Below are 13614 nucleotides of genomic sequence, written 5' to 3'. Positions count from 1 at the left end.
TGCAACTGCTTGATTTTCACCGAAGACGCCACCTTACAGGACTGTTTTCATTAATGTTGAAGGCTGAGATGTCTTACGACCAAGCTGTCAAACTGAACCTGAAGCGAAGACCAAGCCCTAACCGCAATTTTCGCCAGAAGTGAACCTGAACCCAAACTGATATTTTTAAAGTATGCCTGAACTCAAACATAAAAAAATAAAAAATAAAAATAAATAAAGTTTTTCAAGCATATAGGTGCTCAATAGCACATATAGCTTCTTAATAGATAAGCCTTATTTACTTGAAATATTTACTCCTTCAGTCGGCGCACACCACTTGTTACGACTCGGAAGTTTCATTGGGTGTGGGAATAGCAATAGACCGATACCGAGATGCTTGCACTTCTGCCCTCTGCCATGCATGTTCTGTCCCATGACCGAAACATTGCTTCAGGGGCTCCGCAGAAACCCTGTTTATGTTGAAGCTCCCAATATGGCCATTATAGGTCAGCTCGCTACTAGTACTGGATTAAGTGTGAACTGCAGATACACAGCGGAGCAAAATAATAGTGTTCTCAAGAAAGGAAAACAAAAAAAACCAATGAGTTCATCAGTATGACTTCTTGTAACAATAACACTGCGGTCATTTAAGTAACAATGTCACTTAAAGGGCCCTGACCCCCTTTTTATTGAAGTAAAAGAAATGCTACTGAAATTAATCTAGGCTATTTGATAAATACTTTGCAGCAAGAAGTACTTCAACGCACTCAGGAGAAGCAGAGGTATTGGCAATCAAAAATGCACCTTTCAGCTCCTTCTCGGTGCTTCCAGTCCTCCTTCAATTCCCTGCACGCGAATGCTAGAGCGGAGTGGGGCGCGTTCACCACGCTCCACCTACTGAACATCACCGTGGTGCACAGTTGAAATTTGATTTTGAACCTTCACGTACACACCACTACTTCCAATTTTGCCACCAACGACAAGCTGAGCTTAGCCAAGCCCGGTTGTCTTCAGGGAGCCGCAGTGCGCTCAGTGAGCTTGCTTGTCGCGGTATCTATGCAATGTAGCAGACCGAAGCTATGTGCAACTGTAGTGCATATGCAACGCATTTGTTGTGTGCACAAAAAAGCTGGAGTGCACACTCATGCTCATGCACTCCAGTCCGGCCGTGTTATGTGGCACAGACCAGTTCTGTTCTGCACCAGCTTGATCGACGGATGGTAGCCACATACAACTTGTGCATTGCAGAGGCGATGTCAATAGTTCAATGCAAACCGATGTCCACTAAGGCCTCGAGCAGCCACGAGTAGTCTGGCCTTAAGTCTCACATCGTCGTCATCAACGTCATCAGCCTGTTTTATGTCCACTGCAGGACGAAGGCCTCTCCCCGCGATCTCCAATTACCCCTGTCCTGCGCCAACCGATTCCAACTAGCGCCCGTGAATTTCCTAATTTCATCGCTCCACCTAGTCTTCTGTCGTCCTCGATTGCGTTTCCCTTCTCTTGGTACCCATTCTGTAACCATACGGTCCAACGGTTATCTAACCGACGCATTACATGACCTGCCCAGCTCCATTTTTTTCTCTTGATGTCAATTAGAATATTGTCTATACTGGTTTGCTCTCTGATCCAAACCACCCTCTTTCTGTCTCTCAACGTAATGCCTAGCAATCTTCGTTCCATTGTTCTTTGGCGCTCCTTAACTTGTTGTCAAGCTTCTTTGTCAGTCTTCAAGTCTCTGCTCCATATGCCAGCACTGGTAAAATGCACTGATTGTACACCTTCCTTTTCAATGATAATGGTAAGCTTCCGTTCAGGAGCTGGCAGTGTCTGCCATATGCGATCCAACTCATTTTTATTCTTCTGTGAATTCCCTTCTCATGATCAGGGTTCCCTGTGAATTATTGACCTAGGTAAAGGTACTCCTTCACAGACTCTAGAGGCCTACTGGCGATCCTGAACTCTTGTTCCTTTGCCCGGCTATTCATCATTATCTTTGTCTTTTGCATATTAATCTTGTTTGTTGGCTTCTCATGATATAAGTTATATTGAGGATGTCATGGCGCAAGTGTGTCGATGCAACAATGGCAGAAGGCGACAAGATTAGGCATATCTTAAAGAAGGTTAACGCTGATGCCTTTCAGATGCTGTTGGTAAAGAACTGCAGCACTGTGTCTGAAGTAGTGACACTCTGCCAGAGATATGATAGGCTGCACAAGCAGTGGCTCACCACACGCAATTCACTGGTAGGCTCTCTCTGTGGCTTGACTCTTGCCACCAATGGCTCTTCGATCGTAGCGCAGATTAAGCAGTTTGTTTGCGAAGAGGTGGCCCACCAACTTTCATTGGTATCTCTGATGCAAGGGACACCCTCCTCTCCGTTGACGCCCATACTGCAGCTTTCATCCAGCAACAAGTCACTCAGTGCATTCATTCCCCCTGCCTTTCACAACACTCCTGTTGCTGCGCCACTCAGGTATGCGCAGATCGCTATAATGCCCGCAACGCTGACCAGTGCCGCGTTTACTGGAGCAGCGCGGACACCAATGACATTAGTCTCTCCCACCCAGTTAGTGGCACAGTATCCCAGCATGCAATAGCCATGGTGCACACCAGACAACTGGCCGATATGTTACTTCTGCGGAATTGCTGGCCACATGACACGTTTCTACCGGCGCCAGATGCCACTTACTGCTTGCTTGTGGCAACCAACTTTCAGCTACCTACTAAGAGAATTTCGACACCATGCTTCAACCGGATACGCTTTTGACTCTATGAGACCATTAGATGAATGCGCTTCCATCAGTCATCGATCACCTTCCCCTCACCGCTGCTCCATTTCACCCATGAGGTGTCGGCCTACCACGTAGCCCCAGGAAAACTAGTCACCGCAGTTCAGGAGACGAGAACTGCGTGTCCTGCAAAATCATCAAGGACTCCGATTTCTCCTCGTAACCTGATTGACGTGAACGTGGAAGGTGTACAGACTCTAGCACTTATACACACAGGCGACACAATTTCGGTAATGCATGTCCACCTTTGCCGCAGACTTCGAAAGGTGATGACGTCGCTTTCAGGTCTTTAGCTGTGCATAGTTAGCATGCAAACATTGGGTTCTTCGATTTTCCACTTATGGCTATCTGCGGGCTGCCAGAGCCAGCCAGAGCGTCTTCGTTTTTCTCGTGTTGCTCCGCCCACCGTGCCACGCACTTCCGCCGCGCGTTCGTTTTGCTCGGGCTGGACGGTTCTGGCTACCCGCGGGCTGCCAGAACCTGCCAGGACGATTTTGGTCCAGCTGCTCTCTGGAAGTTCTCTGGCTAGCAGACAACTAAAAGAGGCAATGGGCGCTCGCCGCCATCTTTGCGGGGACTTCATGGATTGCAACGCAGGCGCTTGAGGACGTAAATTTACCTCGCTCAGCCAACTGTCTACGGTCACCTTTGGATTTCCTTACTTCTAGCGTAATCATTTTAGGTGCTAACGCACTGTTCCACATTGCGAAGCAGCGTGATACGAGCAGTGGTGAACCTTTTGAAGCTGTTGTGAGTGTATGTGTGTGTGTCCCCAAGGCTTCTTTGCGGCAGTGATCAGCACGCCACGCTCTCATGCATGCACATTATCTGCATCGTGTTCCACGCAAGTTGTAGATGCTCATTCACGCATATTGCGGTACATTTTCGGTTCGGCTTTCTCTGGTGGTGTTCCTTTTCACCTATCTCGTGTATGTATGCGGAGATATCTCTTTTTTCTGCAGATAGCGAAGGCATTGCAGCTAGCCCGTGTTCGCTCTGTTTCTTCCCCGTATGCTTGGGTGCCAGCTTGAAACCTATATGTGTCCGAACTGCAGGCGATTGATGTAAGAAAGCACTGGTCAAGTAATAGGCATACGTACATTAGACATACTTACATTGGCTTATTGCTCTCATGATCGCGACCAATGTTGTTTTTCGTGTGAAACTTTTCACTGGTCACAGGCAGCGTGCATTTTCATGCGCCAGCCGCGACCCGAGCTCCTTCGGGTCAAGATGAGAAGCACCATTAGCCATGACAAACTTTCTGAAATCGAAGGTCAAGCAAATCGGCATGAAATTTTGTGTGTATAAGACGTACCCTATATCCTGCGTTTTCATGTCTTGTGAAGTGATGACACAACGCCAACTCCTCAATGTCGCCGGTGGGCGACGCGATCGCTGCGAGCAGGGATTCTCCAGCTATTGCTTTTGAGGATACAATCACTTACACACGATTTCGCGTCTTGTCACTGGACGCGTCGGAGGCCATCTGTTGCGCTGCAGAAGGTGAGGTTGGCCCAGTGCACGTCCTGTGCCAAGTCACACGAAATCGAGCGAAAGTGATCGTATGCATGAATGCAACTATATATTTTCAAGCTGGCAATGCATAAATGGGCCGACTACACCGAGCCCGCGCCGGCCTCGCCAGGTGCTGCCATGTTGGTAGCGTGTTTACATTCAGCCAGCTGTCACGGCGACTGATCTTGCAAACTTCAGGCAGGTTCGGGTTGGCTTGGGATTCCAGCCCATGTGACTTCCTATCAGGACCAGAACTAGCTGGCTGCCATCTTGCTGCCAGCAGGCTGCCAGAACTCCGAAAATCGAAGAGGCCCAGTGAGCCATCAGGAGCCTGCACAGGCCAAGTCGCTGTTGAAGAGGAGCTTAATTTTATTGAATTTCTTGTGCTCGGCTCTTGTTCTGATGACGTCATCTTGACATGGGACTTTTTTTTTTTCCAAGCCATCATGCCGTCATTAACTGTGCCTGTGCAGAGGTTTCATTCTTCTCTCTTTGAGACACATCATTTCAAGAGCAGCCTCCTGACAAACTTGTCAACACAGAAGACACCGACATACCTCTGTAGTCATCTGTGATCATCCCCTTGTCGTGCGACTCCCTGCCCTGTATGACAGTAGTGTGCTTCGCCCATTGCCCAATGGTTCCTCTGCTATTTGCTGCGCTTGATTTTTGTGCTGGTGCCACTACCATGTGCGTTTCTAACCCAATGTCGCTCCCGCTTCATTTCTTATGCCACGAGTGCCTCAGTCGCGCTGAACCGGTGCACTTGCTTTCTAACATGCATGGAGCCGTTTACATCACCACTGTAGACCCTGTGCCTTCGAGTTCTTCTGCCGCATCCATCAACCGTAACCTTACACTGACACAGTACGACAAGGTTCTCCGTCTCCATCAATTCAGAGCTTCATCTGATTGCCATTCTACTTCTCTGGGTTGAGCGACAGCTGTCACCCATGCAATTGACACTGGCTTTTCCCCGACATTGGCCCTCTGCGACAGCAACTTTACAGTTTTGGTCACGGAAACGCGGGTTATTGACAAGCAGGTGACTGACATGCTCACTCACGGCGTTATGCAGCCATTAAGCACTCGATGGGCATCCCCAATCACTCTTGCTAAAAAGAAAGATGGCATCATCCGATTTTGGGTTGATTATTGTTGTTTTAATAAGATCACACAAAAGGATGCCTATCATTTGCCCCACATAGACAATGCCGTTGAATGCCTACAAGGAGCTGAATTTTTTCTTCCTTAGATCTTCGCTCTGGATACTGGCAGGTGCCCATGGCCGAGGCTGATCACTGTAAGCTTGCATTTGTCACCCCCGACGACTTGTATGAATTTAATGTCATGCCGTTCGCCTTTGTAATGTGCTAGCCACATTTGAACGGATGATGGACATTACCTTGGGTGTCCTTAAGTGGCAAACAAGCTTCTGTTATTTAACAAACATTGTAGTGTTTGCACCCAACTTCCAGATACATATGGTCTCCAATCACTTTACTTCACATCACTTCAATCTGAATGCCCCTGCGGAAATTCGCACTGGTGCCAGTAGCATCTGGTGCAGTGCTAGCACAATGAAAACCTGGCTATGGCAAGTAAGTCGTAGTGTATGCCAGCCAAGCTCTCACCAAAGCTGAAACGAACAATTGTATGACTGAAAACGAATGCTTAGCCATTGGCTCTTGCCAAATTTTGGCCTTACCTTTACAGCCGATCTTTTGATGCGATCACAGACCGCCATGTGTTTGCTGGTTGCCATCCTTCAAAGCACCATCTAGCCGCCTCGCACGATGGACCCTAAGTCTACAGGAATGCACCGTAAGGGTATACCTCTCCGGGTGCAAACATTCTGACGCAGACGCTTCATCACGTTCGCCGATCCCACCCGACGTCAACAGCATTTTGCCTTCGACGCATGCTCTGTTACCTTTGCACATCTACGACTTGGCTTCAGAGCAGCAAAAAGACCCGTGGATAGCCACTCTAATGAATCTAGAAAATTCTGTCGAACTACTGGTGTCTTGTGTGCTCCACCGTCAAGCATCACATTTCGCTATTCGAGAATTTGAGATGGACTTCTCTATCAGCGAAACTGCCACTGCGATGCCCGCAAGTGGCATCTGGTGGTCCCGTGCCAACTCTGTTGCGATATCTTCACTTCATGTCACGCCAACCCGCAGTGTGGCCACGGTAGTGTGTCGAAGACCTACACGCAATTTCCATTTTATTGGCAAGGCATGTACAATCACATCAGAAAATACATCTGCTCGTGCCTCGAGTGCCAACGCCGCAAACTATCCCTTCATCCAGCCGCTCCGTTGCAGTCTAGTCCAGCCTTTTGACCATGTCGGTATTCATTTATATCGTCCTCTACCATGTACGGCTACTGGCAACCGTTGGGCCCTAGTCGTGGTCGATCGCCTGACGCGACACGCAGAAACTCCTGCTCTTCCAGCAGCCACAGCTCACGACATTGCTTACTTGTGAACTCTTGAGTGACCGAGGGCGCATGTTTCTTTCCAAAGTAGTGAAGTCTCCCCTTCAGCAATGCAACATTATACATCACAGCACCACCTCCTATCACCCTCAAACAAATGGCCTCACAGAAAAGTTCAACCGTACTTTCAGCGATATGCTGTCCATGTTTGTCGCCTCAGATCATTCCAACTAGGACCCAGTCCTACCATTCGTAACATATGCATACAACATTGCCAAACAAGCCACAACAGGATTCTTTGTTTTTCCTTATCTGCGGCCGGAAACTTTCCTGTACGATCGACACATTTTTTCCATATCATCCAGATGCTTCAGGGTGCCCTCCGGTTTCCGCCGCCACTGAGCAGGCCGAGGAATGTTGGCAGCTTGCTCGCTTGCTCACTCACTACAGCACACCAATCGCGCCAGGAGCTTCAATGTGACGATGGCCGACCTGCTCCTACTTTTTTGCCTCAATCACTCGTATGGCTCTGGGTCCCAACTATGAGTCCTGGCCTCTCTTCCAAACTACTTCCAAAATTTTATGGTCCTTATAGCGTCATTGTCCAAAGCTCGCCTGTCAACTACATCATCTAGCCACTGATGCTCCCTTGTGACCACCGTCGCGGAGGGGCGTGAAATGGTTCATTTAAACAGGCTGAAGCCTTATTATGAGCCTATCATTTCATTGTCACCGTAGGTCACTAGGACAGCTCCTTCTTCAGTTGAGGGGCGTTTGCAAGGAAGAAGAATGGCACTAGGCAGTTCATTCGTGTGTCTGGGAGACAGCAGAAGATCAGCATGCTAGAAACTGCTGATGCGTGTCACACACCAGTTTGCCCATTCAGCTGAGCTATCGTTGCTACTGCTGTGTCTCTGGCTATCCCTCAACGACTCCAATAAACCTTCTCACTTCTCACCTTCTTCTCTCAATCTGGGAAGAGAGCTGCCAAATCCCATGAATAGGGTTCTTGTCGAGTGCAGTGGAATGCCAGTCACGCCGTCAGCTTGAGGTGTATACGCGACTCTCTGAGCAGGTGGTACGTACCAAGGAGCTGCTGAGCAAGCATCAAGTGGAGCAGCTGGAGAAAACTGCGGAGGCAAGGCTACCTAACGAGCGGCGACGCCTGACGGGAGAGCTGGACGTCATCGCAGATTCAAACTAAGTACTGGATAATACAAGGAAGACAGCTAATGAAGAAGATAATTCATGAATGTCTAAAGTGCCAACGATTTGACGCCAGACCGCTGCACCAAGAAACAGCCCCACTTCGTGCTGACAGAGTCAACCAGCGACAACCATTTGAAGTGATTGGTGTGGATTTCGCAGGTCCGTTACTTACAGAAGATGCAATAAAAAACACTACAACACAGTATGTCGCAATAGTTGTATGTGTTACTATACGAGCTGTGCATCTCGAAATTGACAGCACGACAAGAGAAGCATTCTTACATGCATTCCGAAGATTTACAGCGAGATGAGAGCTATGTTGCACCATTTACAGTGACAATGCAAGGACGTTCAAGAAGACCAACAGAGATATCAATTAAAAGAACTACAGGAAGAAGTCGCCAAAAGAGCAATCCAAGGAGATAAAATCAAATGGAAGTACATCGCAGAACAAGCACCTTGGTGGGGAGGCTTTTATGAAAGGATGGTATGAAGCATGAAATCAGCAATGAGGAAAGTTATTGGAAAAAGACTGTTATCAAGAGAAGAGATGCAAACAATAACAACTGAAATTTAAGCTATCCTTAATAACAGACCGTTTACCTATGTATACAGCGAACCGGATGAGCCTCTACCTATTGTGCCGGCTGATATAATAGGTGGAAAGCATAGGATTAAAGGCATTACCAAAAGTGAAAAAAGGTCAGCATAGAAGAAATGTGGAGAAATAAGCAAAAAATCACGAAAGATTGGTGGAAAAGATGGAACAGTGAATATCTGAAAGAACTGAGAGAGCTGTGTAACGCAAGAGAGCAAGAAATGACACTGAACCAAGGAGATATCGTTTTGATCCGTGCACGCACTCCTGGTGCACAGAGTGGCTCATGCAGCTAAACGCCAAAAAATATAAGTTCATGCGCATATCGCGGAAACACTCTCTCATGTCATACTCTTACTCTTTGCATTCCCTTCCTATTGAGCTGGTTCAATCATACGGGTACCTTGGTATCACCTTCACTAGCAAGCTTACATGGTCAGAACATATCCAAAATCTTGTTACTACCACTAATCGATCTCTAGGATTCATAAGACGGTCACTATCATCATCACCCCCTGTGACCCGTCAACTAGCATATGAAACATTTATCCGTACTAAACTGGAATTCGCATCGGCAATATGGAATCCCCATCAAGCATACGTTGTTGAGCTACTGGAAGCCATCCAAAATCGCGCAGCCCGGTTTATTACATCCCAGTACGACTATCGGCTAAGTGTTAGAAACATCAAATCGTCCCTCCACATCCAATCATTAGCACATCGTAGAAAACTCTCACACATATGCCTCTTTCAAAAGCTCTATTACAATTTCCTGCATTTACGCGACACAGTTCTTTTGCCACCCAACCGTACTTTACGCCGTCTCTCAAACAACCTCAGTATTCAACGTCTTCACGGCTCTACTAAATGCTTCAAGAGCTCTTTTTTGCCGGTAGCTATTGCAGAATGGAATAGTTTACCGGACCGTGTAGTAATCGAACGTAACCCTACCAAGTTTGGAAACATACTAACAAACTTTCTGAGTATTGATGCTTAATGGATTTGACTTATTTCGCTACATCACAAATTTTTTAGTGCATTGGTTATTACTTTTTGTGTTTGGCATTCATTTGATTACACCTTCTTTACCCCTTATGGATGTTATTGTTATTGTTTCTTACTTCAGTCATGACTGTTTGTACCTTTCTTTTTCTTATGTATGCTCCCCCCTTATGTAATACCCCAACAGGGGCCGTTAAGGGTCTATAAATGATGATGATGATGATTTTGGAGTCGATGCGAAGCCGCGCTCCTGTCTCTTAGAAATGAAAGGAAGACTCGTTCGAAGATCTGTACATCTTCACACACTTGAAGGCTGCTTACAATGATGAGAAGAAAACTTTCCGCGGCCAGAAGCTGTTGAAACTCATGGGAGCAGACAAGACGAGAAAGAAGAAGGCGGGCTCCAAAGGCGTGCGCTAGAAAAAGCAATAATAATAAAAAAAACAAGAATCTTGATTTCGTTCGCATCGAACGCAGCTGTCTCGTCTCGTTTCTGCGACACGTGACACATCTACATGCAAGAATGATGGCTTTATACAAAGCATGCCGTAATCCTGGCATGGCTAGAGCACAACAGAAGGCGCAGTATGAGCACTCACATCAGAACGTCCCCTGCGAAGTGGGCGAGCTGGTACTTTGATGCCAGCGTGTTCTAAGCAATTCTAGCAAACAGTTCTCTGCATCGTTGGCACCAAGTGGACCAGAGGCTTTGGAACGACTTTCAATCATTTGCTTTTTGTGGTTTGTTTCTGTGTGGAGGAATTTGTGGTTGGACAAATGCGCTTTCTGACAAGACTAAGATGGCTGCACTCATTTGTGCCATTCTAGAGATATTGTGGCTTGAAAAACGCTGTTCTTTGATGACTTGCGTGAAATTTTTCACCACCTTGGCTGATGCAGCAATGTCTTTAAAGCAATTCTACAAGGTTTTCATTGAAGATATTTCATCATCAGATAGACAAAGAGTTACAGAAACTGAAAATGTGATTTAGAAAATAAAATTGCCTTCCTGGCCATTTCTTGCGATGCGGAAGCCACATCCCCCTTCAAGGAGGTCAACTTGAGTAGCACAGCTTTTACCACTTGAGCTCTAAAACTTTGTTAGAAAATGCAAAAGATGTGCTTTCTGTAAAATTCCTGAATGTGTTTGCAGCTCAAGTGAAAGTTGTCACAGGCCTATGGCATTTCTCAGATACAGGTTGACCGGAAGCCATGCGCCACCTACCCAAGCTTTTCATAACAGCCAAGACAGCTCACCTTGTAAACCAGAGCAGCCTCATACAGCTGTCGGAGAAGACGTGCCACGAGCCTCACAGTGTCATCTGCACCACCTTGCGCCCTGCCAGCAATCAAAGAAAGGGCAACTCTGATGCATCAAGCCACACAACTCCTGGACTGCTGAATAAAAGGCACCGTGCTGGTAAACCTACAGCAGGATTAGGCAGGGTGTTGAAGTGAAATTTTGGCCAGAACAAACATTAAGAATGAATGAACATCTTTAGAAAGTGCTCAAACATTGAAACATACCTGACCCTCTGTGCACGCTGCAGTTAAACAAATTTTCCACAATAACATTATTTCTTTAGCACTCCGCTAGCAGACAACTCATAATATGTGGAAATGAGCGCAGACAACAGGTAACTACAGCCATCTTGGAAGAGATGCTTGGTGTTCTGAATTCGGCTATGCCAGCTAAGCCCCGTGGACCAAATATACATGGGGAATAATGTATAGTTGGTCTGTAGACCATGAGAAAAACACGTGTTGCAATAACCATAAAACTCGAAGCGTGACAAAGAGAAGAACGGGGTTTAACCGAGGGGCCCGATTTTTATTAGTCATATCACAAGAAGCCAACAAACACTGACACCAGGACAACATAGGGGAAATTCATCATCACCATCATCATCATCATTAGCCTGGTTACGCACACTGCAGGGCAAAGGCCTCTCCCACATTTCTCCAACGACCCCGGTCATGTACTAATTGTGGCCACGCCGTCCCTGCAATCATCCACCCACCTAACTTTCTGCCGCCCCCTGCTATGCTTCCCTTCCCTTGGGATCCAGCCCGTAATCCTTAATGACCATCGGTTATCTTCCCTCCTCATTACATGTCCTGCCCATGCCCATTTCTTTTTCTTGATTTCAGCTAAGATGTCATTAACTCGCGTTTGTTCCCTCACCCAATCTGCTCTTTTCTTATCCCTTAATGTTACACCTATCATTCTTCTTTCCATAGCTCGTTGCGTCGTCCTCAATTTGAGTAGAACTCTTTTCGTAAGCCTCCAGGTTTCTGCCCTGTAGGCGAGTACTGGTAAGACACAGCTATTATACACTTTTCTCTTGAGGGATAATGGCAACCTGCTGTTCATGATCTGAGAAGGGGAAATTAATCGTGCTTAATAAATTATATAAAGAAACGATAAATTCATGGAAATGAAAGTGGATGAAAAAACAAGTTGCCGCAGGTGGGGAACGATCTCACAACCTTCATATTTGGCATGCGATGCTCTACTGATTGAGCTACCGTGGCGGTGTTTCCCCGTCCACTTTCTTGGGTATTTATGTTTCCTAGTAGAACCCCGGAAGTGTTAGCCAGCACCACCCCTCACGGACGTTGGCGGCGGATGTAGAACATCCTTTCTGCTGCAGGCCTCACGAGAATGTGATCTTTTTGGGTGAAAGCAACCGGTCAATAAATCCACACATGATACCTGAAGGCATCAATGTTGCTGGATTCGAGATCCTCGTTATGCAATAAACGAGAAGAAAGGGGGTTAACCGAGCGGCCCGATTTTTATTAGTCATATCATACGAAGCCAACAAACACTGACACCAAGGACAAGATTGGGGAAATTACTTGTGCTTAATAAATGAAATAAAGAAACGATAAATTAATGGAAATGAAGGTGGATGAAAAAACAAGTTGCTGAGGGTGGGGAATGATTCCACAACCTTCGCATTTCGGGGTCCTTGGTGTTAGTGCTTGTTGGCTTTTTATGATATCATTAATAAAGTGTGATAGACACACAGACAGAAAAAGAACACCGACAAGAGTCCCAGTGTCCAAGTCGAAGTCTACAAACACCACTCTGGAGGCACTCGTTGACTGGGTAGCTCCGCTGCAGCGGCATAACGAGCGAGGTCCTCATTCAGAGGTCCTCGGTTTTGTTGCAGTATTACAGTTAAAGATAATTTACAGAAGTCAGTAAGACTGGTACTTTGCATTGTTATGTTGAAATTTCACTATATTGTGAAATAAGTGGTGTCTACACCTCCTCTGAGTATCTGAGTAAGATCTTCAAGGCTGCATAAGCTGGAAGTGATTCTAGAGCCAGAAACACATCACCATGTTTTAAACATGCATGACAAATGATAGCCCCAATGTGAAGTAAAGCCCTTTCTGCAATGTCGCGCAGGGTCACGACAGCTCCAGCCCAACCCACGGGAAATTGCTTATTTTTCCTCGACTCAAGTGTAACGCTTACATTCACATAAGCATCACTGGGCAGCCCATGAAAGAAGCTACTCACGGGAGCTTTTGCAGCAGTTGCCTCGTCAGCGTTCGCAGCACAAAGCACTCTGAGCCCCCAAGGCCGGTTGGTCTTGCCAGGGCTTGAGACACCATAGCAACCAGGTGCTTGAGTGCAGCCAGGCGGGGGCCAGCAGGCTGCTGCAGTCCTTCCAGCACCAGCTGCACACCATCCTGAGGGGGCATTTGACATGGCATTCCAAGGTTGTAAAGCATTCCAGAAAGCTGAAGCAAACCCAGGCTCCTTCAAATCAGCTGTCTCAAAACTGACCACAAACAGGGTTGCCATTGGCTCGCTCAACATATCAGCTGGTTGTTTATCCACAATTCTGACAAGCATGTTTTGGCCACTGAACCTTTGATAGCGAAGCATGGAAACTACGCGTCCACCACATTTGTGCAGAAGTTACCACTCCATGTACTGTCGGATCGGATCAGAAAACATTTATTGGGCTCTAGAAAAGAGATCTTCGCGGCTTCAGACGGCGTCTTCCATCTTCTGATGGATTCTTCTGTCTGCAATCACAGGGTTGGTGCCC

At 46.8% G+C, this 13614-nt stretch overlaps 1 protein-coding gene across 9 annotated transcripts in view; it reads right to left on the bottom strand.

Moving 5' to 3' along the window:
• tefu (Serine/threonine-protein kinase tefu) overlaps window positions 1-13614 on the bottom strand; it is a 1084056-nt gene that overhangs the window by 505998 nt on the left and 564444 nt on the right. For all 9 annotated transcript variants that reach the window (XM_070538252.1, XM_070538256.1, XM_070538258.1 and 6 more), the window contains 2 exons: window positions 13077-13249; window positions 10799-10880 (listed from right to left, as the gene is read on the bottom strand). In XM_070538252.1, the coding sequence (XP_070394353.1) occupies window positions 10799-10880; window positions 13077-13249 (255 nt within the window). The remainder of the gene's footprint in view (window positions 1-10798; window positions 10881-13076; window positions 13250-13614) is intronic.

Source organism: Dermacentor albipictus, chromosome 5 (genome assembly GCF_038994185.2).
Source record: "Dermacentor albipictus isolate Rhodes 1998 colony chromosome 5, USDA_Dalb.pri_finalv2, whole genome shotgun sequence".
Lineage (NCBI taxonomy): Eukaryota > Metazoa > Arthropoda > Arachnida > Ixodida > Ixodidae > Dermacentor > Dermacentor albipictus.
The sequence above is the reverse complement of the archived record's forward strand: the minus strand, read 5'-3'. Positions and strand labels throughout refer to the sequence as shown.